Consider the following 27,469-nt stretch of genomic DNA (forward strand, 5'->3'; position numbering starts at 1 on the left):
CAACCTTAATTCAGATATTTCTCCTGTTTATAACTGTCATACTTAAGCAACTTTCTAAAAATATATATATTTAGTCCTTCTGAAGAGCAAATTCTATCATGTAGAGCCATGCTGAAGAGGTGGTAACTTGTGAACCCTTGGCTGAGGCTTCTGACCCTGCAGCTCATGGAGTGCTTGTAGCAATAACAAGCTGTTGTCCCACAAAGGGCTCACTGTAGTGACATGGATTTCTTGGCTATTTGCTCATCGCACAATAGTGCTGAGAGAGTTCAGTTCTTGGATTTGGAAAAGGCGTGTTCTTTAATGCTTTTATCTCTTTGATTCTCCTTGTGCTGACTTCTGTTTCCATTCCAATGTGTGCCAGGTCTTGTCAGAATCCCTTGCTCCTAACGCTGTCCTCTTCCTAATTTTTACCCACATGCTTTTGAATGGACATGCTTCTTTTTGTTCATTTCTTTAAATCATCTGAAGATAAAAGTGCTGGACAGGCTTACTGATTTCTGAGCTGACAGAAACCGTTGCCAATTAAAGATTATAGAATCTTGTCTGGTTCCTTTGAGCAGGAACACTTCCTGCAACATGCATTTAATTTTTATTTGTATGTAGATACTTCAGCTATTTATTTGAACGCAATTTACTTTTTTATTAGTTCCTTATAGATACAAAAGGAGATGTAATCTCTGCATCAACATCTCTTTGGCAAGATAGTTCAGGGACACAAAATAGACTTGGTGTGCAATGAATCTGAGTCTTGAATCTTAATATTAAGAGCTTTTTCTCACAGGCAAGAAAATAAAAAGTAATTTGAAATAATAACTAAAGAATTGACTAATTTAAAAGGCATTTGCTTGTAACTGTTGCTTGGTGAAGCATATCTTATTGCTGTGAGTGATCCTACAAAGAAAAAGGGACAGACGGACATTCAGATTCCCCTTTTTCATGAAAAATTCTGTAAGAAACTGTCTGAAAGTACAGAAAAAAGGGACTAAATATGTGTTGTGGTGTCATTGATTGACACATCTACAACTAAAACCATTAGTAGATAGAAGGCTGAAGAAAAGGAAACATTACACACCTAGTTAGGTATACATTGTGTGTATGTATGTACTAGGCAAGCCTACAGTTTAAACTYTACTCGACTATTTCCTTGTAGACATCATAAACAGATAGGTATTGAGGAGAGTTTAATAAGAAAGCTCAGAAATGTTTATGGGAAAATAGGCATGAAAGCAGGCAAAGGTGATGTCACTAAGAAATGAGAGGACAAACGTAGGGGTCRTGACACTGTGGATGAAAAGATGGATGATTAAATTGAACATCATTCAAATACTTACTTGCACTCCTTTGGTGCCCTCTTTTTCTGTTCTTCTGTTAAACATACCAAGGCAGACAGCTTTTGGTCAGAATGACAAAGACTACCRTCTTTAACTCAAAGAGACTGAAGAGGGCTTTCCCCATAGTCAAAGCTGGTTTGGATCTCCTAACTCAAGTACTGATAACAAGGTACATATTGTAGCCCTGGAGTCCACCAGTGCTGCAAAACRTGTCCACAGACTTGATTAAATACTCTTGCAGCAAACACAGGCTCAGTCCATTCTCCACACTGTTAACCAGTATTTAAACAAATATTTTAATATATAAAATTCACATCAAATAAAGACATCTTAACAGATTAATGATTAGCAAATCTATGTAACTAATGAAATAATGCACTTTTCCAAGATGCCTGATACCTAGAAACATTGTTCAGTGAAGTTCCAAGATGACTGCATAAAACCTACATTAATCAAGACCTTATTAGTGAAAGATTGTAAAATTGATATTGTGCTTACCTGTATACAACACACACAAAATTCTTTCAGATAAAAAATGAAATGATGAAAAGTTGATAGAATAGTCATTTGTRAAAGTTACTCTGTGAGAGTTCTATCTGGGATCATTTGTCAAGTTGAATTCAAGTTTGAATTTCTTAAAACAAAATGTATTTTACTGCAAAATTTACATATATAGTCAACATTCCGTATTTTTACATGGACAGGAAGAAAAGGTATTATAAAAAAATCAGAAAATAAAAAACCCTAGAAATTTAAAATAGATAATAGAAGCTATGGAAAAGCAAAACAGCTCAAGCCTCTATGATGCAAAGTGGTGGGAAGGGAATCCTTAGGTGTCTGAATAGAAGGAAGGACTGAAGAGGTTTTATTTTTGTGCATGATATTTGATAGGCATACTAAATGCTTAGTTCTAGTTTTTGATGTTTTAAAAACAGTGCTAAATGGCTGAAGGGGCACAAGAAAGATTGAGACTGAAAATGGAAAAGGCTTTACAAGGAAGAGACAAAAGCACTTGATCATTTTAGTTTAGTTTGATTTTTGTCAGATGACTCAGCTACAAATAATTGCCTGACGCCAGTGCTACCARACTTCTCCCTTTCATGGAAAGACTGAGCGCTAATATAGCTAAACTTCCCCGGATGCTTAGGGAAGCCTTGCGTATGTGCTTTCGATGGCTTGTCTAAAACTTACGAAGTTTGAAAATGTTACCTCTGTCTGTGTTTATTACACACCACTGAGACCTAAAGGAGAGAGCACCAGCGCTGCTCACGCTTGGTGGGCAGGAGGCAGGGCGGGAGGTGCGCGCACCACGGAGTCGCTCGTCCGTCTCGTTACTCGTAGCTTTTTCAAGCGTCAGTGCGCAGAAATGAGCAGGTTGGTGTCGCTGGGCTCCGCTGAAGAGCTCTACCTCCCCGCGGCGGTAGTGATGACCGCTGGAGGAGGGCCAGCGGGTGGTGCGGCGGCCGCGGTTGTTTGCATAGCGCACGGACGTCTACATCCTGCTCTCCGCTGCCTGGCGGGTGTTGACATTTCTGCTTTAAGCAATGGATGCAAGCTGCTCTTTGTTTAATTCAGTGCTGTGGTTTTCATTTAACTTGTACAAGATAAATGTAGATCGGTAATTTCCATCCCTCTCTGAACTTGCTGGAAGCCGGGAAAATAAATCTTAAATTATTAATTCAGTGAAAGTTTCCAGACTTTATGCTTTATGCTGTTGGATAGGTTGTTGTAAATCATATGAGCCCACTGGGACAATGACAAAGCAGTGTTAGAAAAATATATCGAATGAAGATAAATTTTAAAGCTGTACGAGCAGATCAGAGGCCTTGCTAAACCTGTCTGGGCTGAAGAATATTGTCTGCTAGGCATTGTATTAACTATGGTGATTTTTACCTTTTAGCAGCGAGGTTTTACTGCTGTGGAAAAAATGCAGTTTCATAGACTTGTAAGGTCTTCATTCTTTCCAATATTAAAAATCTTAGCAATTGCATCTTTGCTTGCTGTACTAAAATGCAAAGAAATATAATAAGTTGAGCTTCCAGAACTTTCTTGAAAATGGTTGTGTTTGCTCTCTGGCTTTCATGGCTTTCAACTTCTTGATATGTAAACTTCTCAGTCGTTTCACTTTTCTGTGATTTGTTTGCCTTCTTTTGTTTGGGTGCTTCTGTTTTTAGACCCATACACTGGATACAGTAAAGGGCTGTTTTTTCTGATTTGTTCACATATATAATAATGTTGTAGAACCATGGTGAAAAAACAGGTTGTTAAGGCGCCATGTYGTAAGGACATTTGAGGAACTTCCCCTTTACTGTTTTGTCTTACGGGAAAGTTGCTTGTTTCCCTTCAAGGAATAGTTTTCTTAGCTGTTTTTTCTTCAACTTGTTCAGCGATTTACAATGTTTATATAGGGCGGACCATTTCTCATGTTTCTCCTTTGGAGCTAAGATTATGATTATTTGTGTAGTTTATCTGAAARCGCGGTGCAGATAACATGAATTCACCTATAATAAAAATTTCCATGAAGCAAAAAAGAGGGGAAAGAAGTAATTTGCAAGTACTTTTTGAAACCTTTAGTATCTGCTGAAAAAGGTAAAATTTTGTAACAATATTCTGAACAGAGTGAAAACATCAAATTATATGAATTTTTAAGACTCAAAAGAACTGTTTWCTTGCTAGTACCTGAAACCTTCCTTCCCTTGCTTTTGAGTACAGTGAAATAATACTAATTGATACATCCACTGATGAACGAATGACACTGTTCTGGAGTGTTAAATGTGTTTTCCTGAGACTTTGTAAAGTCTCAGGACAAGAGGCAACAGGCACAAAATCTTGCATCTTTTCTAAACTTTATGACATTATTTCAAATGTGAAAGAAGTTATTTTTGACACTTTCCTTCTACTGCATTTAGTTTTCTAGTTAATTTTCCTTTGAAATTCAGGGAAAGAGCAGACTGGAAGTGGATTGAACGTTTTTCTTTGCTGTTGTGGAAGCGTTTCTAAATCTCATTCTTGTCGCTTGCTGTGTGACTGCCTGAACATGAGTGCACTTGCTCATTCTAACAGGAAATGGTTCAGTCTGGCACACATTGCCAACTACCTCTGTTGAGCCACAGTATGTGTATTGCTTTGGATCCTTATGTTTGGGAAAAATGTTTCAGTTTTTCTAATTTAGAATTTAGTATTTTTACTGATAAGCTACCAAATTAATAAATAAGTCTGTTTTCTTCTTTYTTGTGAGTATACTTCACTTCTTCAGAAATTGTTTTAGCTGATAAATAATGTGTGTATTCAAATTAACCATTATTTCTTTATGATTTGTAATATAACTGGAAAAGAAGGAATCTTTGTTAGTWAGCAGTAGTTTGCAGTACAAAATTCATATTTCTTTTTTTTTTCTCCCCCCTCTCCCCCAGGAAAAGCTCTTGTCCAGATCTCTTCAAAGAGGTGAAGATCTTCAGTTTGATCAGGTACGAGATAATGTAATTGAAGGTAGTTTTTACTGGATTAGACTGACTTTTGTTTTTGAAGGACCATGGTTCCACTCTTGTGATGACTTAAAATGTCTCACTCCACTTAAGATTCAGACCTTGAATGTTAGTTACCAGAGTTGTAACGAAATTTGGCCTTATTTTCCACTGAAAAATGTCATGGTGCTACTACTAGGTTAGGCTGATTATTTGAAGGTGGCAGTGAAAGCTGCTGGGAGGAAAGATGTTGAAATATGGTAAGGAAGAAGAAGATCCCATTTCTCTGTTTCTGTTCTTGCTTTGTGTATCTTTGGTCTATGTCATTTAAGACTTCAGTATTTCTGGGTTCCCCTTTTATAAGGAAATAGTGTTAATTTCAGTAACACAGTATTTACTGAGAGCTTTTTGATCTGACAGTAGAAAACATTAGGTGGATTTCAAAGGTTACTTTGTACTTTGTTCAGTGTGTAGTGTCAATCTTAAAGCTATTATGTTTCACTTAGTGCACCTGAAATACACCTAGAATTACTCTGTGCTCARTGTAGTCTTATTTCTTTATTATTTCTAGTTTTGTCATAATACAGGTAGATTTTTGAGCCATAACTACTTCCTTGCAAGGGTGTGCAGCAAGGCAGCATTCACATGGAGCCCCATGGGCGGCCTGTCTCTATTCTTAACTCTTATCGGATAACATCTTACCATATGAGGCTTAGTATTATTAGTATTCTGCAATCTGATTCCTGTTTCACGCTGTTTCATTACTGCTCTGATGTAAGTATTAGACATTGCAGTGAAATCTGTGGACCTGCCTGTACTTTATAATTAAGAGCCATCCACGTACCTTTTTCTTTCTTTTCCTGCAAAAAGAGAAACAAAAAATAGAAAATAATATTTGCTGTAAAATTCCATCACCTCTCCCCCAAAACCAGACTCCACAATCTTTTGAGGATTTATCTTGCCTACTGTAAGGACAGTATCGCCCAAATGAAAGCTTACTGGCAAACAAGGAAGATAGGTTAGGGGGGATGTGGCGTAAATTCTTTGACAGCTATAGAATTTTCTTTTACAGCTGCTTAAAAGCAAAATAATACGGGTGGTCTAAGGAAAGCTGTAAACTACTGATTTTTCTGCTAAAAACATCTCTTGCTAATTGTTTCCCAGTTGAAGATGTTTTTATTAATCACTAGTGTTCATATATTAAGCTACAAATATGTTGAGTTAAAGCTTCTAACTTCTGAAATTCTGCAATATTGAAATAAACTWCTGTTTATAAAAATGTGGTACTTCAACAATAATAAGTTTTAAYTGTATATGTATGTGAATTCTTAGGGATTTTTTGTTTGTTTTTTAATCTAATTTGGGTTCATCAAGATCTTAATTGTAAAGGTCCTTGAAAACCTACTTTAGGGAGCCAGAGCTGGATGGCTTTCTTGGGGTGATAGGAATTGTGAATTTTGATATAAATTTTTGATCTTATTTTGGTGATAGAATTAAGATTGTTTCTTTCTGTTCATTTCTGAGTGTCTGAAGTCTACATTAAGATACTTGAGCAGTGCAGAAGATTGAAAAAGAGAGATGAACAAAATACAAGAGAGCTGAGGATCCAGAATGAAGGCTCAATGACAAGCAGCAGAGAAGCTACAGCCATTGCTGAGCCAACCTTGTTCATCCAGAGATCTTTGTATATAGGCAGGATTTTAGGAGCCTAGAAAGAGGCTTTAGCTGTATTGATGTGGGGTCTGAATAAGAAATGAGTGGTTGAAACACAACAGAGACTCTGAGAAAGATGGTATCTAGTTGATAGTTGTTCTCTCAGCTTAATGGGGGGGGGGAGGAGAATGGAGAAGGAAGATGCGTAGTGTTGTCTGAATCTATTACAAAAAAATAATACAGCTGCTTAGAGGGAGTGTAATACATTTCTGTTTGAAGCATAACTAGACCAAGAGAATCACTTCAGATTCTAGTGTGGAAAATAAATAGTTTCAAATTTTTGAATAATATTACTCTTTTATTTATCACTGAGGTTTAAATTGGAACAAAAAATGTAAATTTAGCTAAAACACATGAAGCTTAGGAAAATGAGAGGAAAAAATTTTATGTTGACACATTTCTGAACTGTCAGAAATGGTAGCATTTTCGTACCATTATTTTCACTTTATTTTTGTAATCATATTTATTTTGATTCCCAGAGAATCAAGAGGCTACTGACTGGAATTTTTGTAAAGCATATATTGCATTCCTTAAAGTATTTTTACTTGTTCAGCTTGAAACCAAAATAGCTTGTATTTTTCGTCTTAAGTTTGTTGTCAGATCCTAATTAGCATTTTCCTACTCTTGTCCTAAGGCATCAAAAACTTTATGATAATACAGAAGCATATCTTAGCCATCTTGCGAACTTCACTGAAAACAGGTGTGCCTCTAGGGGTGCAGGCATGTTCATGGTTAGGTATGACTTCAGCGATATTTTCAGGATCAGGATTTGGGGACATATTCCAGGACATAGCTGGAATTTGGGTTCTAGCTTCTTATTATAATTCTGCTCCTCTCTCTTCTTCACAACTTCCATCTTAATGTACTAGTTTGATATGTTAAGTGCCACTATTAGCAATGTGTTATGGTCCATTAAAGATTGGAGCACATCTTGCCATTTCATTCTGAAGAAAGTAAGTGCATGTCACGGTGACTTGTCTTGCCCTGTCCTCTTCGGGACAYGATACCTCTCTCTATTTCTCTAGATTGCTCCTTTCAGCCTAGGAATGATTTGACCCTAAAATAAATTGTTTTTTCCCCTACAATTTTTGTATAAAATACAATGTTAAGTTTAGTATCCGAACAGTATGATAATTGTCTTGAATAAAAAGAAAAAGCATATAGAGCATTATCTGCATTTATATTTCTGCAAAGTAGTGTTTTTTCAAGTTAGCAGCTATATCATATGAACAAAGATTTCACTTTCATGCTAATTGCCATGCTTATTCATTAAAATGTTAAAGATGCAAAAACTTGTCAGGAAATAAATCTAACATAAAACTGATTTTTAATTTTGAGAATAAAATGGTTTATAAGGTTGGTAGTTTCCTGTTTTACCATTTTGACAACGGCAGGATTTTTTCTGTATATGATAAAACTTGTTTTTGTGGAAGGTGATGTACGTGGGACAGTAAATTGCATAACTGTTAAAACTTTTATGAGTCATAGTAGATTTACAGGAAGGCCTAAGGAAACAGTTTAATAAAGCTTACAGAACAGCTCTCTTCTTTTTCTTCTACTGATAAACTCATTGATTGAGAAAGAGGACAGAGGTGCTCTTGATAAGATAGAAAGATAGAAATGCTTTGCGGGGGAACTTTACAGTGCCAGCACAGGTAGCTATAGGGTAGTTTACATGGTCACTTAATCTATTCCAATCCTACTGTGCTATGTGAAGTACTTAACATAATTCTGTGCAACTTAGTTAATATATCCTTGTTATTTTAGATATTTCTGAAAGAGAAATTGATGTATTCCTCCAGAAGTTAGGTTATTTGGCGGTATGGAGATTAACATTAAATTTTGAAGGAAAGACACATTTTGGATTTGCAAAGCTGAGGTTACATATATGTTATATTTACCCATTCCTGAGAAAGTGCTTATCTCTAGCTCTTATTCTAAAGATTACCATTGTATTGACTGTTTGATGTTGAGTCTAATACCTTCAGCTTAATATCTCATGTGGAGGGTGCTTTCCTTTTGCTTTCTGAATCATTTTCTTCCAAAAGGTGTTTTTATTTATGAATTGTGGTTTCTGGTCATGGCTGAAGAATGATAATGAGTTTGGAATATCTAAAACTTATGTTTTTCACCTGTCTTCCAAATAATATGATAATGACATGTATGGGTCATGAAGAGGTAAATCTCTCTTCTCGTTGTTTCAGTGATTCATGTGATCTTTATTAATCACAGTGACTGCAAAGTCAAATATAAGACCTGACTTTAAAAAGGGGATAAGTGTTGCCACTTTGAGAACTAGACTTTATAAAATTAGATGCCTGGTTCAAGAGTAAGGAGTCACGTGTCCTGACTTGGTCATCCGTTACCCAAGTTCCCTGTACAAGGTATGAGTTAAATGCCTCAGAATAGGCTCAGTCAGGCTTCTGAGCAGGAAATTGCTTAATTGTAGGGGGTCAAGAATGCACCCCAGAATTTTGTTGCTTGCGCATGAGCCTTTTTAGTTTACCATTGTTCAGTGGAAGTCATTTCTATCTTTGTTCTGTGGTGTCAGCRGTTTACCAAAAACACGCTCAGCTGAAATGTGAACTCTCATAGTTGTCTTCTAAGCACAGCCTTCAGAATATTTGAAGAACATAGGGTACTTTCAAAATGGCCTCATGGTCTGATTTGCATTTTTACAATGGTCTTGGGTGAGCAGTACCTTAAGCATACTTTAAAGTTAGGTTAAGGTAAAATAGAAACAAATTTATGTATTCGCAATATCTAAACTACACAGTATAATATAACAAATACTTGTAAGTATTTGCTGTGCAGAAATGAGTGTAAACCCGCTTTGATCGAGGTAAATTAAGGCTAAATCAGAAATGCTTGTCTTTTATCAGATCATACGAATGCTGAGAGGGAAGACTTCAGTGAAAAAAGACTTTCTCACTGGAGAGAATCATAGCTTCTACTTCCAGAGGCTCTTTATAAGTATACATAAGTGAATTATTGGATTAATGTGCATGCAAAGGGAACAGAAATTCAGGATTCCCAATGCTCAGACTAATAGGTTATTGTGTGAATAGTGCTGTCTACCTCTCACCTCCTCCTCTATCTAATCTCATTCTAATYAAAACATTCCTCTTCAGATTTTGTATACTTGTAGATTGTACTGCACACTAGGATGTAATGCTTTATAAGCTTTACAAGCTTTTTTTCTTATATAAGAATGTGATTTTACTTATTTTCAGGAAGTTTTTCCACTTGTTTRCTTAACTCATGGATTTTTTGTATGGTCTTGTGACTTGAATGGCTAGTTGGTTAACAAGTTGACTAAAATATTCTTATAATTGAAAAAGATCCTTTTGAGGTTTCATTATGGTTGACAAAACAGCTCTATGCCCTAATCCCCTGAAAATGAAATGCCACAAACGAGGACAAAGAAATAATGACATTGACTTTATCTTTATTTTCTAGAGTGGTGAGTAGTGTATAGCAGATACGTTATGCTTTGAGGATGCCTTCTGTTGACTAGCTACCTACTGCCTTGTAGCACAGAGTTTGTAGCTGCTTTGGGTTCGCTTTCACTAGCCATTCTTCTCTTCTCCAAGCTTAGGTACTGGTGAACTCTGTAACAGTTTACGTTAAAGGAAGCCTAGAGACTTAATACTATATTAAGGTTGCCCTTTTACTATCRTTTCTACTGACACTGTTTCACTGGTATGATTATGACTCCTATCACTTTTCTGAAAAAAGCACTATATAGAGGAGTTTCGTTAAAAGTTATTTTTGTTAAAAGTTAAGAGTTAGAAGGTCAAAAATATTAAATGTAGAGTAAAATACAGAAAAGAAATCTGATTTTTGTTTGCAGTATAACCAAGAAGCATGCTTATGAGGGTTTGTATACTTGCTCAGTTTAGGAGGGGTATCACTTGCCTGTCATCGGTAATGTAAAGGTACATAYACTTCGAAGATGTGTATGGTAACATTCAGGAACATCCTAAAATACCTATTGTCTTCTCAATGGTTTTATACAGGTTGCCTGTTTAAATTTTGTGAACCCCCATGAGCTTCAAAATACTGTCTACTTAATTTGTATAATAATTGAATATAATATTTATGATAATTTTCCTTGATGAACATGTGTTAGGTTGCCACTTTGTAAAATAACGTAATATGTAATTCTTAAAATAATGTTAAAATTGATCTTAAAGAATRATTAAAAGTAGGATTTTTAGATTGATTTATCACATAAACTGTTTTCTTAATTATTACAGTTGATAAGCTCTATGAGCTCAGTAGCAGAGCACTGTCTCCCCTCCTTATTACGCACCTTGTTTGACTGGTACAGGCGTCAAAATGGAACAGAAGATGAATCTTATGAATATAGACCTCGTTCTAGCACAAAATCAAAGGGGTAAGAATTTTTCTTGGAGAAGTCTGCTTGATTTTGTATGCTTTCTATAAGAAAATATAGGTGTGCTTTGTGCTTTTTAGGAAAGTGTTTTGTGTTTTAGTTTGTCATTTCCTAAATTCATGGAGGAAGAAGATGAGTTTTCTGAGATTTTGCATTTAGCTTGCATAGATGTGTGTAGAGTAGACTTAAYGACTTTGTGGTTGACATAGAGGGAAGTTGGACCCTGATAGTTTGTCCAAGTTAGTTTGTTCCCTTTCGGAACCCCTTTGTTCCAGTTGTTGGCAGGTCTGTTCAGGAGGGGGCAAGATGTCAATCCAGTAAAGAAAAAAATGGGGAATGTTGCCTGTTTCTTTGAGAGGAATGTAGAAAAGCATACTGTTCCACAACAAACCCAGAAGTTTTCCTAACCGTGCATTGAGATACATGTACAGCTATGCTTGCAGGAAAGATATCTATAATCCTTCTCTACAGTATCTGTAGTCAGTCTTATGTATGATAAGTGTGTGTTTGATTTGTTATTTTAGGGACGACCAACAACGTGAAAGAGATTATCTACTTGAAAGGAGGGACTTAGCTGTAGATTTCATTTTTTGTTTAGTTTTAATAGAGGTTCTAAAACAGGTAAGATATTTTGCTTTGTTTTTTTTTCCCTAAAAGTATTTTTTACGTTTAAATGTCAGTTTCAGTCATCACTTTAAATTTGTATATGCAAAACTGGAACCTATCTATGATGAGCACATGCAAGCCTATAGTTATTCCCACAGCTGCGTAAAGCCTTTGGCCTTATCTTTTGTTCACATGCCTATTTCCTATACTCTCTCAGTTCATGTATCTTGGCTCCACTAAGCTAAAGCTGCTGATTTAATGCAAAAAGCAGAATTGTATAAAATAAAACTTAATTTATGATAAGCACCTTTTGTCTGATTAAATTTTTATTGGAGTGCAATATAAAATCTTTGAATAATGAGATTAAAATGTCACTTTTTTAATTAGAAAAGGCTTAGCATTTTGCTTTGCCTTTTGATAATGTGGTGGTAGTTGATGTCTGTGAATGCACGTGTGCAATTTCTATTAATATAAAATTTGCATTCATGTATGCACAAGAGGATAGAATTTGGATTTTGAGCAACAGTATTTTTGTTCTTGTGTTTTTTGAGAGGCGAAAAATCCAAATCTTAAAAAAGGAAGACTTAAGTATTTGAAACATGAAGCTTGCTTAAGCATTTTTTTTTTATCTTTTGTATATAGGTATATGAAAATTAAATGTTTTCCTGTATTAAGGAGTATGTTTGTTTGAAGTTAATGATTATGTAGTTGTTTTTGGTAATCCATCATGAGGAAAAATGAAATTGTTAAAACATACTCCAGAGCTCTCTATTCTTCTTCCAAGCACCAAGCGGATATCCAAAGTGATATTCCTGAGCCACAAGTACAATGATGCAGAAAGTAGGAGGAACATCAAACTATTATATGTTAGTCTTTTACAGAAAATGTTTAGTTCATTGTCTTTCCTTGCCTAAATTTTCAGTTAGTGCTGAGAAAAAGAGAAATGGAATAGACCGTTTAGGATTGCAGGGTTATATATGTAGCTTCTGTATTTTGAACTAGTACCAGTTCTTCTGATGAACAGAGAGATGCCAGTGATGCAGATTTCAGGAGAGATGCCAAAGTTTTGGCCTGAAAAGAGCCTGGGAAATGTCTATGTGGTGATTTCTCAGTGACTCAGTGAGCCTGTCAAGCTTGTACTCCAGACAGGATAAGCATTTTTCTGGAGTTCACCTCATTGGTTCTTATTTTATCTTTTGAAAGAGTGGAGAAGATAGAAAATCTGATGCATTTTGACTCCTTTTATTTGAGTAAGAATTCTCTGCATCTTGTCTTAAACTTATAAATGTACAAGTGTCTCTYGATTTAGGCCGTATTTGTCCTTTTGGAGAAATTATTTTTTTCTCTAAATCTCCTTCCTTGTCGTCAGTAGAAATCTGGCAATCAGGCATATCTGTATGGCTGATGGACTAGAWTCACATCAGTATGTGTTGCTAGATCTCTAAATTTCACAGAAGTTCTTAGCTACAGACTACCTCTGAGAACTACAGAACAATATCCTCATTTCATTCATTTTAAATGCATTCTTCAGTCATATCTGGTGTCTTCCTCTGGCTGTGATATACTCTATTTCCACCCATCTTGCCCCAGTTTGRTTTCTGTGGGCCTTAGTAAAGATATTTTCCTCTGGCAAAGACCTTCAGTGRGCCAGTAAAACTAGATACACCATTTGGGAGAATCCTTCAAGTAATTTAGTCTTATGAGTTACCTAAAAAATGGTTTTATATGTTTTGCCCATATTGCAAATCTGCATTTAGGCAATCAAAGCAGAGAAAGGATGGCTATTTATTAGCAAGTGTTCAAGATACATTATTTACGTTTACATTCATATTACATTCATCTTCCAGTCTTCCTGGGAGTCCCATYATTGTTTAATTCTTAGGAACTGGTTTGAGAGCGTGCAAAGGTATCACCCGCCGTTTCTGTAATGCACACCAGACCATCTGGAGAGAGGTCATTCTACATAYGACCTGTGTAGGAAAAAAAAGCTTTTGCTTAAATAATTTTTATAGAAATATTTGTTGTAAGAATATGCATATGAACAGCCTCTTCCAGTGACCTTAAGTTCTTGGGTAAAGAGCTTTCTTGTCACAGAAGAGGATTATGAAATTCCCAAGCATAAGTGCTTCATTCTCTATAGCAAAACCACAAATCTTTTCTTCTAAAATATTTTAATGAAAATCATAATCAGTCTTAACCAGTAATGTTTAATAGAGCTATCCTAGCCCCTTCATAAATTACTGTGAAAATTTAAAGATATTATGACTTCATAGTAATATATGATGGACTTTTTTAATGAGGTATTTGATTCTTAAGCAAGTATTTTCATTTAAACTTAAGAAAAGTGGTAACACTAAGGGGAACCTCGATTAAAAAAGAAAAGTGTAGATGGAGAAATGTAAATGGAGAAAGTCACCTCATTTGCATTCTTGGTTCTTTAGTTTTGTCTTGCTCTATGCTGTGATACATTACACTGAAGTTAAATCTCAAGTACTAAGACCACACAATGAATAGTTAACCTATATAACCTATAATCTGATAAATTTTGATTACAACTTCATAATGATTAGATTACTGTGTGTTTTRTTTTATCACGAATTTTATTGTGAATTTAATCCCTCAAATCAGTGCACAAAATGATTTAAAAGAATGTAAATACATAYAAATTTTTGGCATTAAGTAACATTGTTAAAATTTTTAGATTTTCAGGCTGTGTAAATGTTCATACCTTACGGAGATAAATTGATAACTTATGTGAACAAAGGATTTGTTCTTTGGTGGGGGAGATTTTTAYAGGGCATATCATAGTACCTTTATGTACTTTGTACATATATATAGAAAAAGATATTTGTATTCCAGATACCTGTTCACCCTGTGCCAGATCCTTTAGTACATGAAGTTCTAAACTTGGCTTTTAAGCACTTTAAACATAAGGAAGGGTAAGTTTCACTTGTATAATGTGAAATATATCATACTTATTATCACCTTTGATGATTTTTCTCCTTTGATTGCCTCACATGCAATGTATTGGTGATAATATTGTATATGCATTATTAGTAAGGATTAATATCCTTAAACTGAAAGCACGTCCTGAACAACACAGCTGTGTTGAATATGCTACTGAGTTTATTCTGCTTAGTGTATGGAGAATGGCTTGCATAGTCAGCCAGAGTAAGAAAAAATAAATGAAGTAAACTTTCTGTGCAGAATGTCTCTTAAGTCTGTTGAACATTTTCGTTCATTTCCATTATTTTAAGATTACATTCCTCCCTGTTATGGAAAATCATCTTTTTGTTTGTAATTGACTGCACACTTGGAATACCTCACCCTTTTTTTTTCTTCCAGGTATTCAGGAACCAACACTGGGAATGTGCATATTATTGCAGACTTGTATGCAGAAGTGACAGGGGTTCTTGCTCAATCAAAGTAAGCTCACTCTAACCTTTTTCTTGTATTTGGGGAAAAAAACAACACCAGCTTTAAGGACTATTTAATGTAATGTTCATTAATGACYGCAGCAACTAATCTTGTGTCAGGTATAGTGTGTTATGTCCTCCATATATCCCAGCACAATAATTTGAAGAAATAAAGTTCAAAGTTCTCCTTTATTTAAAACATAATATTTAGTACAAAACTCTAAGCTGTGGTGCAGGGATGCAGGAGAATGAGGCTTGATATCCTTCAATAATTGCTCTTCTGTTAACAAGTGTATTCTAATATGCTATTCATTATAGATCCTCCTAAATGCCTAGAGTCTGGGTATTAGAATCCACTTTATTTCTGTTTCTTGTACTGTAGTTGCTATTACCATTCACAGAAAAAATTAAATCAGTTCAAAATTACAGAAATCGTATAAAATTAATCAATAAATGCCAATATTTGCTCTCTATATCCCTTATTCAGGTTTCAAGCTGTTAGGAAGAAATTTGTCACTGAATTAAAGGAATTGCGACAAAAAGAACAGAGTCCTCATGTGGTACAAAGTATCATCAGTTTGATTATGGGAATGAAGTTTTTTCGAGTAAAAATGTATCCTGTGGAGGATTTTGAAGCATCGTTTCAGTTCATGCAGGTAAATGAATATTATAATGAACTCAAAATAACCATCGTTTTGATTGCAGCCAAGTGTCATTGTAATTTCATGACTTCAACAATCAGTTGCTCACTCCCTTTGTGTGTCACCGTTCTTCAGCCTTTTCTATTTAGGTTGTAAGTTCTCAGAGTAGGAAACATTGTTTCTCTACATTCCTGCAAGTACTTTGCACAATGAGAACTCATTCTTAGTTGTCCCAGTAAAATGCCAAAACTGTAATATGCAAAATTATTTGAGACTAAATGAAAATGTGTAGCAATCAAAAATTTTTATGATTTTATGRAAACAGTTTAAAAAAAGAAGTTACTTCGTGTAGCTTTTTAAAATGATTGAGATGCCAACACTTTTACTTAAAAAGCACATCATTTAATTTTCAGAGATCTTAAAATGTCTTTGAAGCTTCCTCCTATTCATTGTGATTTTAAAAATTTGTCCTAATGAATAACTGAACCTCAGCTGATTCACAATAACCTGTATTATTGTAACTTGGTCATAAATTTTATTAGACACTTAACAGCCATTTACATTGATCTAGATCTTGAAAAATTTAACACATACATTGATGCTTTAGATTTTTTCCAGAGTCATCACTTTGGGAAAGTGGAGTGTTCATCCACATAATGGTTATAAATTTCTCTCTAAAATGTTCTTTGCAAAAGTCACCTTGAAAATGGAAATGAATATATAAACACTTAAAATATTATTGTCTAATAATTTTAATATAAGATAAATATTTATTTTTGGAGTATTCAGAATAATCTGAATAGAAATACGTATTGTTTTCCTCTTTATATTCTGAGTAGAAAGCAGGTAGATACCTGGTAGTGCTAATGTTCTCCTAATTTCTTTTTAATTACAAATGAAACAGAATTTAAGTTTTTAATCTTTGTAATGATGTTATYGACAAGGAATACAAGACACTAAACTAAACACATTGTATTTATTAAATTTGAAGTAGTAATTAATGTAATACTCCTGGTAGTATTTATATCGTGTRGTGACATTTGTAAATCTTTCTTCTTTTTTTCTAAATCTTTTGTTTAAATGTTTCATCACAAAGGAATGTGCTCAATACTTCCTGGAAGTAAAAGATAAAGATATAAAACATGCACTTGCTGGTTTGTTTGTGGAAATCCTCATCCCTGTGGCTGCTGTAAGTTCTTCCACTCTTCCTATCCCTTTTCAGTTAAGCTCTCATTGTTGAAATTGCTTCTGTTAATCCATTATACTGCATTTTTACAGACTCAAAAAGACCAAGTAAATTGCCAGCATCTACATGAACTTATTGAAGGGAATGTGTCATTACGCTTTGCTTATTAGCAACACCCATTGCTAATCCCAACCTATTTCCAGAGCCTTTTCTCATTAATTTTGTAGAACTTCTTATCACTAGAGCACTGTGTAATCTTATACTTGCTCTAAGTTTTTCATTTTTTTTTTTTGAATATTTGTTCATTAAAAGGTCCCAAGGACCTTTCTCTATTAGCAGAATTCTCTTAAGTACTTTCCAGAATAAACTGTGAAYACACAACATTTTTACACTTGGATAGGGCGAGTGTGAACTCCTATACAAAAAGGTAGAATGTGTTTTATAGCTTATTAAATAAAAATTATTCAGAGAGCTGTGTGTCTACTAGACATGATCRTTCAAGTGGAAGAGGGATACCATTTAAGCAAGCTAGTAGGAAAAGGAAGAGAAATATCTCTAAACTCCCTTTTTGTTTTAAAAATTATCAGTTATATCTTGAGCTGCCACAATATGTTTCTCTCTCCTTAGTATTCTTAACATTGGAACTCCTGAAAAATTAAAAAGGAGATCATCTCTTTCTTAAGGCTTGACCACAGAGAGGTGATGTCAGTAGTAACTGTTTCTTGACTGAAAACTTAGCCTTAACTGGACATATTTCTACTGTTTCCTAGTGAAGGAGCCTTTTTAAAAAGCAAATTCACTTATTTTGAATTCCATAGTTTTTTGGCATTTGGAGTGGGGGTGAATAGTGAAAGTACTTGCTTAGCATTTAGGTAAATATAGTATTAGTTTACAAAATCATAATTTAAATAGTAAACACTGCACATGTTTTAATTAGGCAGTASTGCATTTGGTAGTTGGAACTATTTGGTAGTAACCGCTGAGGCATGCATGTTGGCTGTGTATAATATGTGTGTTTGTATACGTGAATTAAATATTTTTTACTGTTGTTTTGTGGAACACTTCCTACATGTATAGGTTGAGTCAGCACTTTAAACAGTTGGCTAGTGAGTCTTGATCTTTCTTTTTGATTCATAGAGCCTTTAATCATTCATACAAATGGAATTTCTTAAAGAGAAAATGAGAGTCCCATCAGAGATTGAAGTATAGTTGAGAGGTTTAGTTATTCTCTTGGAAGATGTGAGATGCAAGTTTGAATCCTTTTGAAGTAGATGAAGGAAGTGTATCTAGATTTTCTACATTCTGGATGAGTGCATTAGAAACTAACATATTGGGTTTCAACATTGTGACTTCTTTACTGTCATTCTCCTGCTTAGTCATTCAATCATTCATATGTAAAAATATGACCCTGCAAGTATGATGAGTGATAAAATATTTTACAAATCCAAGTGGAAGTTAAGGGTGATCTATAAGCCCAGGGTTATATGCAAAAGCAAGAACATTGTGTTGTYGGCAACAACTAAGCGTAGAAAAATAGGGCTAATGTAGTGGCATCTAGGAGGTGACTGAAAACATAAGTTACTATGTTTTAAAGGGGAGCTATATGTACTACAGAGATACTAAAATAATTACTTATTTATCTAATGTGAGATTTAAATACTGAATTCTTGGATTCCTGGGCTTCCTAATGTTTATGTTAACTGCCTTCTGTATAAAGCTTTGAACTCATATATCTATGTATTTTTTTTAATAGGCTGTTAAAAATGAAGTGAATGTGCCGTGTTTGAAAAATTTTGTGGAGATGCTTTATCAGACTACCTTTGAATTGAGTTCGAGAAAGAAGCACTCGCTGGTATTTTAAAGAAATATTACAATTCTCACTCATTTCGCTCATTTTAGACTTTTAAGCTAGTCCCTTATCTAAGAAAAGCTAGCAGCAGTATAAATTAAACTTTGATTTCTCAGCTCAATTAGAATTAAATTCACACTGTATCTATTGCATTTGCTCTAATTTTGATCTATGTCTTTGTGCAAGATTTGTGCTCTCTTATCTCACTTGGGAAATTGTCTTGAAACTGATGCTTGTTTTTAATTATTTTAGTTGGTTTTAGCACAGAGTTATTTAAACTAATGTCTCCTCTAATAAGAACTTACATTCAGAGAGTCTGTATGTTTAATTCATGTTTAATTATAAGATAGAAGTGGCAGACAGAAGAAGTCTTCTGCAAAATAGCAACCTCTTAGTGGCCCTGTTGTGCCAGTTTTCTCCTCTGCTTTTATACATATACATATACGTATATATATATATATATATATATGTATGTGTATATGTGTGTATATATATATGTTTTTCCAATATCTTTTATTATCTCCTTTAGAGTGTAAGGACTTTTTTCCCTTAAGACTTCATCTTAGCATGGATTTAATTCTCTTATTAATGCAGTATTTGGTAGTTCTTTGTGACCACTGCATCCATGTTTCAAGTTGATACATTTAACTTTTCCCAAAATACAGATTTTGCATTACAACTAGCATAGTCAATAAATACAAGTTAATTTAAAATAATTTCTTTTCATTGTTATATTTGGGACTCTGATAGAGGCATGAGCTCTGTTTTCTGGTACTCCGAGAATATAGAGCCTGTGTTACTGTATGTGCTTAAAAACTSTATGGCAAGAATGAAAAGCAGTTGATGCCAGTTTTCACATTATGATTTTATATTTTAAATCAGAAACTTTGTTATATGAGGACTATCATTTACCTATTTGTCCTCATTCGTAAACTTTTTTCTGTACCAAGATAATCCAAAATCAGATTTTATATTACTTTCTATTATGTGTTCTGTTGAAAAGTGGCCAGTATTTGAACAAATGTTATGGTATAAGAGCAAAGAAAAGTCAGTGTAGTTTGCATATTCACAGAGTTTATTAAATTGTGCTTCATTACATATRAAAGCAGACCTGGAGGAAAAGTAACATTTCTGACAACCTGAGATCTTTTGGCGGTCTTCGTCTGAGATCAGGGCTCCGTGCGGCGTGAGCTCTGAGCTGTGCCGTGGTGCCGTTGCCCTGGTCTCGCACCAGGAGCTCTTACGCTGCTCGTCGTAGCAGCCCGCCGTGCCGGGGCGCGTGTGCTCGCGCCAGAGGGGCTCCGGGCTGCCGTGCTAAAGCTCGTGCACAGACCTAGCTGCTGTGAGGGGGAGAGCCGAGAGCCGACCGTGGGTCTCGTTCTCGGCGTGGGAGACTTGGGAGGGCTGCAAAAAAGGAATTTGATCAATCCTTTTTCCCCCCTGCTCRTAGGCTTTGTATCCGTTGATCACCTGCCTGTTGTGTGTCAGTCAGAAACAGTTTTTTTTAAATAACTGGCACGTTTTCCTGCAGAACTGTTTGTCACATCTAAAGGTAAGAATCCTTTTCAATTCAGGAACAGTCACAAATCAGTAGCATTTATTCCAGTATGTTTTCAGCGTTCTAGTGCCAAATGAACAACAAATATTTAGCTGTTTAAAAGGACACTGTAAAATAYATCTTTTTATATCCAAATGTCATAAGTCTCCATAAGTCCATAAGTCTCCATAAGCTTTTCTGATGTTCTGTAGTGGTTTTCTATGGCGGGGGGATTTGTTTTAATTCTACTATGAATTGTCCATCAGTTTTGTTGAGTAAAATCTGTAAGAGAAGTATCTGCTAGTAAGTGCTATTTTTTTGCCAATTGGAGAAAGTACAAACTGTAGTTCTTCACATGGAAATGATTTTTGAGCATATGAATGGATTTTATACTTCTAAAACTTATGTCTCATATTGATTTATTAAAGGAATAGACAGTGAATCAGTAGGCCAGAGAAGAAGTAATGTCTACAACTGTTTTGTAGCCTGTGATACAATCTTTTTCAAATAAAATTTACAGTGTCCCTTTAACTCGTGGCATCAGTTGATAGCATGAGCTGATTCAATAGTAAACATAAGCTAACTGATAAAATGCAGAGATTGTGATACTTGGAAATTAGGGKTTTTTTTTAGTAAATTCATTGTAGTATTTACTGTTGCATACTTTCTTTCATTAATTTTGATTAACATAGTTCATGATTTTGTCTAATGTATTGATTTTGGTATTTTTAATAAATTCTTTGATCCACCTTCACAATGTTCATTCTGATTAGGTACGTGTGACAATTTCAAAAGTTATTAATAAAATATATAAGCCATCTTGAAGTTAAAAGGAAGTAGGTTTAGCTGCTTGGACTTTTTTTAAAGGGTCATTTTGTTTTCGTGACATCTTTCACACTTTTCTGTTGCTTGTTGGGGTTTTGTATATTTTTCATCTAACATTTGCAGTTCTTTTGCAATATCTGCCTTGATTTTTGTTTTCATTTTTATTTTGCTAAGCTAAAAGGCTTCTTTTGCTTTTGTTTGTAGAATTTTTTTTTTAATTCTTACATTCTAGATTTTTTTTTTTCTGGCGTAATATCCATTGCTGATAATGGATGTATTAAAATTGTAAATGCCAGTGAGTTTAACTGATAGTTGCTCAGCATGCATTTTATATTTTATGCAGTTTTGTTAACCACTAACAGCTTAACACATTTACCTTAAGGCTCTATTCAGCAGAAATTGTATATATGAATTTCTGCAATTCAGAATTTGCAGTGTTTTGATGCTGTGCCATCAATGAGTTATTTAGGATATTTTATGAATTGGTTTAATTTGACCCACTATATGTTTTTTTGAGTGCCTAGCTTGTTCAGAAACTTTGTTGAGGTTAATCTTTAAAACTACTTCTCAGCTATCCACCTGTTTCTTGTGAATGAATGTGTTCCTTTGTGTCTCTTGGTGCTAATTAAAATGCATGCACTCTATACTAAGTAATCTCATTAATTTATAAATCTGAATCTCCCAGGAGCTTAGTCTATTAGTTTTCCCTTTCCTCATTTTCTCCTGGTTACCTAATTATAAAAGTTATTTTATTTGCACTTATTTAAATATGTCAAATGTAATAAGGATTCCAAATCCATTCTCTCTGGTGTCCCTGATGTTCTTTAATCAAGTAATTTTGAGAGTTATTGGGAATTATTCTAGAGTACTAAAATGTTTTACCCATCCTCTTGTATGGGGAGAAAAACTAGACGAATTAAAGATTGAAATAATAATAGCACTTAGAATCTGTCACAGGAATATTCTAGCAAAAACATTTTACGAAGAGTATAGGGAAACTAGCAAGTTGCCAAGGAGGGAAACTAGATCATGAATTCATAGTGCTCGATTTCTTCTGTGATGACTGCTAAGTACGTGCGCTTACCCAGCGATGAATGCCAGGTCGTCATCCTTCAGTGACAGAAATAGATTTTCCCATTTGCTGTGGTGTGAGTGCCTGCACCTTGGCAGTTACTGCATAATAACTGATGCACAGTACCTTCATATCCTACCTTACTGTGCAGTATTTCAGTGCAATGTTTCATTTAACAGCCGTAGCTACATTGCGCTTGGTGGTGCTCCTGAGAGTACTCTGAATCCCAGACCCAGGACTAGCAATATATATTTCCTTTGTAAACTGTTTATACTTCGTCTCAGTTCACACAGGCATATTTCATGTAGAAAACTGCCTTGCCTTCCTGAAAAGCAGCAGCTTAGTTTTCTTTTTCTTTCCTGTTATTACTGCTATGAGGAAGGACTTAAATAGCTCTGTCTTGATCAAGTTGCTCTAGACCTGCAGTGTACCGGACAGAGTCTTTTAGGATACACATAGCTGAGCATGACCTTGCGTGGTAGTTGGGTAACTATTTTAGCTTTGAGCCCACCAAGGCRTTGCTTTATACACTGTCGTGTAGAGAAAACCCTGAATTTGCTCAGCAGGCTATAACAGTGATCAGTTTTTGTAAAACATTTTGTTTATTTTTTTGACCAGTATTTTTGTTAGACTAATTTTAGCAGATATCTGAGAAAACTGATAGATTTTTGAATGAAGTTGAGTTGTTTTGAACCCATGCCACCTCTTATAGGGAGAGAGGAAGTAATGTGTAAGAAATCTGCCAGAATGGGAGGGAAAATACCTAGCTTTCTGCACCACTGTTTGGTGAAAGATAAGATTTTTTTCACTTTTATAGATTAACATTAGTACCTGTTACCATGAAACCTTCAAAGCTGGGGGAAACGTTTTCTGCTATTTTAGGAAAAATTGTATTTCTACTGAATAGAGTCTTTACTATACAGCTATCCGTTGTTTTTGTGCTTTTTTTTCATCTAACATGCATGTGCCTCCCATTCTCATGTTTGTTATGTTTTGCTGTCTCACATTGCTTTATTTAGATGCCATCTAACAACAGTATCAGAAAACAAATAGAAACATTGCAGGTGAGTTAATATGTTGTTACAACTCAGTGAAACATTGCTTTGTCTAATGTAAATGCTGTATTTTGTTTTTGTGTTAACTGTTGTATTCTGTGCTTTCCTTGCTCTGTAAAGTTACTGCTAGTACAGTGAAGATGCAACAGGACAAAGGACAGTTAATCTTTCAAAGATCTTTTTCTCTTGCCAAGGAATAAAGGAAAAAAATCAGAAAATTATCTAACATCAGTTTTCTTGAGGGTGAAAATGACTTGTGACTTGGTGAGATTGAGTATCAGTATTAGAGCTGGTTTCCTTGAGCAGCAGTGCATGTTTCCGTTGGGAAGTAAAATGTCTACTCAGATGTATGGTTGTATCTGTTAATTCACTTTAAACAAAAGTCAGCAAACTTTGCATGTGAGCAAACATGAAAACATATTCACAATAAAAATGTGGAACTGATTTACTCTTAACAGCTTGCAGTGCTCTAACTTGAAAGACTTTTACACTGTTGGTTTTGCAGGTTTTAAAAAATAGGAATTGTTTTAGTTCAGAACAGAAGAAAAGTTTAACATCAGTGTTAAAAAGTACTTTCTTCAGTAAGTGACTACATTTAACTAACATGGAAAAAATACTGTTATGTTTCTTGCCTTCATTGAGATATGTTTCATTGACTTGTCTTATTGTGCCTTGTAGGACCGCTGTAGATTAGCTCTTACCTTTCTGTTTTTCAGTAGACATACAGTTTGACAGCCTGTTCCATGTCTGCTGATAGTTTATCTGTGATAAAAGTTTCAGGAATTGAAACAGAATTATATTTGAAACAAAAATCCAAGAAAAATGCTTTAAAGCCTGATAGAGCTAAAAGACTGAAGTTCAACCAGGATGATGACTCAAACAGGCTGCTAGATACTGTATTCTAGATGCAGTAATTTCAGAGAGAAGAGCAAATACTAACATACTGACACTGAGCTTAAAATAAATGTGCCACAATTAGACAAAAAAAGCTATTTTTTTCTAGCATATTTGTTCAGGTGCTAGTTACTTCTAGTTATTAGAAGATATAATGAAAATTTCCAGTGCTTAAGAAATTAAAAGTGCTGCTGTATTTATAATCATGTAGCCCTTTTAAAATGTGAATGTCTCCTCATACATTCCACTTGTTGACAAAGAAGCAAACTTTTTCATAAGTGGTCAGAAATAGCTGTGTTGAATGATTAAGCTCCTCAAACATGTTGTTGACTGAAGCATAAATATCTGCTACCTATACTGGCTTTTTGATTCAATTATTTAAAACAATAGTAGATTTTTGGTTTATATTTTGCTTTTCTTTTCGACTTGTAAATTAATCCCCSCTTTGGAATATGAGATATAAGAAAACCAAAGCATTACTCAAGTAATTTACTCAAGTAAATTGCTCAAGTGTGTTACTCAAGTATTAACGAGAAAAGTTCTAGATAATGAATTTCAGATAGACATTGGTAATGTATCTCCCTGTGAATTCACAAACCTACTTTGAACATGCAGATATGTTGACCTGTAGGCTAGATATAATAATATTGTAGTTGATTAAAATCAACATTATCACAATTTCGGCCTCTCATCCAGTTATGAGTCTTTGCCTCTTCCTTGCAACAACTGTTAGTAAATTCACTGAACATAAGATGTTTCAAGCAGTTCATCTGTCTGAATATTAACCAGYGATGGGTATGACTTTTTGGTTTTTAGATTTTGCCCAGATCACCTTCCTAAATTTACCCCCTGCCACAATTCATGTGTACTAATTCAAGGTGATGATGGGAACATGCTGATTAAGCATGAAAGGAAGGGCAGGAAAGCATTATGCCTGACTTAGACTAATTTAAGCTATTGTGGAATAGCATCCTAAATGCACATTGAGACCAGTGAAGTGGAGAATTTGCTTGACTTTGATGTTCTGATAAACAGCCATATATGTTATCTGTCTCTGAAGTACCATGACTACTTTTATATCCATATTTTCTTGATACGCTTTTAGGCTACCAAAAATAATGATCCTGAGCCATTCATGTTAAAGCACCCATATTACTCTCCTTTTTATAGTCTACTGGGCATACATGGTTATGAAATGATTGGATCAGCTTACTGATCTGACTTGGACTTTCTTATTGCTAGAGCCAGTGCAAAAGGAGCAGTGAAGGGAACAAAAGATGAGAGCATCTCTTTTCTTAATGGTACTGTCTTAGATCCACTTAAACACTTTATAAAATTCCACTTTACTTGTCTTGGGAGGACGAAGTAACACTATTATTCTGATTGGCTTATGTTAGGGGCCACAAAAAGTGAGGTTAATTATGTTCAAGTCACCACATGGCAATTCTGTGTCTTGAAGTGGAAAGACTTCACTGGAGATGGGGAAGAATTGTTTTTACTGAGTGAATGCCTAAAAAGATGACACCTTGGAGTTGTCTGTTCTGTTCATAAGCTAGTACTAATGGCCAGCTTCAAGAGTAGCGTTGGACACTTCAGCATCATGTATACACTGAGAATCATCAGCTGGATGGCTGAAGTTGGTATGGAGAATGTGGATATAGAACTGTTACTGTTTTACACAGTATGAGAGCTAGGAGTCCAATTAAAGTATAAATTAGTATCTTTAAGACAAAAAGAATTATTTTTCATACAGTACATAATTTAAACTTAATTACACCACAGGATTTTAGATTGATTCAAGCAGCTAGATTAACTGTTAAAATAAAAATCCATTAGAAGTGAGTAAAAACTAGTATAACCCTCAGGAAGCCCCTAAGTTGCTAGAAGCCTAGAGGGCATACTGAAAGAAGTATTGCTGTATACTTGCCTTTTTTTTTTTTTTTTTTTTTTTTTTTTTTCCTTCTGCACCTGCTACTAACTGCTGTTTTGGACTGAATATCGTGTTTGACTCAAGACAGGTATTTGCTCATATATTGTTAGGCATGAGCTATAAGTTAGTTACCTATAAAGCAGGTATCTCTTCCCAGTAGCTTTCTGAGAAAAGTTATTTGAGGCAATACACTTTTGGTGTTCATCTCAAGAAAAATATCTGCTTGTTAGTTACTCTCTCAGAGTAAAAGATCTGTACGAAATAATCTGGAATTACTAGTTCAATATTTAAATAGTATTGTAAATATGTAGTATAGGAATGTTTTTATGAAAACATTCAAACTCTTAGTCAAAGTATTAAAAACATCAGTTTTCATTGTTCAAAAAAATATTTTCTCAAAAGTTAAGAGTCTTGTGTGTGCCACACAGGCGACAGTAACTGCATTTTAAATTTATTTTACAGAATAAAGATCCCAAAATGTCCCGAGTTGCACTGGAATCTTTGTATAGATTATTGTGGGTTTATGTTATTAGAATAAAATGTGAAAGCAACACTGTAACTCAAAGGTAAGTTTATTATGCAATGCATTTTAATTCCCCCCTGCCCCCAGTCAACACATAATTTGGAACCAGCTCCAGGAGAGTAGGATATACAGAGGAACAGAGACTTAATCTTATTAGAGGGTGAAAAGAAATGTAATTAGTTTGCCAATAGACTGAAGAAAAGTCTATGATTGCTTTTAACTATATGCAATGACAGAAGTCATGGATGGAGAGGTAAGAAGCAGGAAACTTGCTTATGCTAAAAGGTGCTAATGGTGCCATAATAAATAGGCTGTAAAGCGGCCATCACTGAATGTAGACCATGAATGAAAAAAATGAAAAGAATTTTCTAAATATTAGCGTAGTGAGAATATGGAATAGTCATTCAGATTTTCCTCCTCCTCCTAAGTAATTTAAAAGAAGATCTTGATCAGTTTATAAATTAGCATATGATACTGTTGCCTGTAACAGCAGATGGATGACTGTCTTACAGGGGAGGTCCTGCCTGTCATGTTTCTGTATTACGTGTAGTAGTAATCCCATACAATTAGCCATATTTGAATAGTAACATCTACACTATTATAAAAAGTTATTTCTTAAAAAAAATTCTGGATTTGTTTATAATACTTGTTTCTAAACTCCTGTAGCCGTCTCATGAGCATTGTATCAGCACTTTTTCCAAAAGGATCACGTAGTGTGGTCCCTCGAGACACACCTCTGAATATATTYGTGAAGATTATTCAATTCATTGCTCAGGTAAGACCCTTCTAGACTATTTCTAAGTAGAGATATGAGAACAGCTTGAGCATTATTTGGAAGAAATGTAAATTTGAGGTTGATTTTTGAAATATTTGTGCTGAACTAATGGCATTATATCTTGACTAAAATTTTCCCAAATATGTTTAATGAATGAAATTCTACTTTTACTAGTGACAAGATATGGAACGTAGAATTATTTTGCAGTAACTTCAAAAACTATTATGTATGAGCATTGTGATGATTAATA

The 27,469-nt window shown here is 34.7% G+C and overlaps 1 protein-coding gene across 1 annotated transcript in view; it reads left to right on the top strand.

Annotated features, from left to right (window-relative positions):
* FRYL (FRY like transcription coactivator) overlaps positions 1 to 27,469 on the top strand; it is a 145,913-nt gene that overhangs the window by 41,559 nt on the left and 76,885 nt on the right. Inside the window, exons 3-14 of the mRNA XM_085322719.1 lie at positions 4,748 to 4,801; positions 10,771 to 10,910; positions 11,435 to 11,531; positions 14,376 to 14,455; positions 14,862 to 14,942; positions 15,420 to 15,588; positions 16,670 to 16,762; positions 18,513 to 18,611; positions 20,059 to 20,160; positions 23,062 to 23,106; positions 26,384 to 26,487; positions 27,111 to 27,219. Coding sequence (XP_085178845.1) covers positions 4,748 to 4,801; positions 10,771 to 10,910; positions 11,435 to 11,531; positions 14,376 to 14,455; positions 14,862 to 14,942; positions 15,420 to 15,588; positions 16,670 to 16,762; positions 18,513 to 18,611; positions 20,059 to 20,160; positions 23,062 to 23,106; positions 26,384 to 26,487; positions 27,111 to 27,219 — 1,173 coding nt within the window. The remainder of the gene's footprint in view (positions 1 to 4,747; positions 4,802 to 10,770; positions 10,911 to 11,434; positions 11,532 to 14,375; positions 14,456 to 14,861; positions 14,943 to 15,419; positions 15,589 to 16,669; positions 16,763 to 18,512; positions 18,612 to 20,058; positions 20,161 to 23,061; positions 23,107 to 26,383; positions 26,488 to 27,110; positions 27,220 to 27,469) is intronic.

The sequence above is a fragment of the Rhea americana genome, unplaced genomic scaffold (genome assembly GCF_003343005.1).
Source record: "Rhea americana isolate MKP2758 unplaced genomic scaffold, rheAme1 scaffold_8, whole genome shotgun sequence".
In the NCBI taxonomy this organism is placed as follows: Eukaryota; Metazoa; Chordata; class Aves; order Rheiformes; family Rheidae; genus Rhea; species Rhea americana.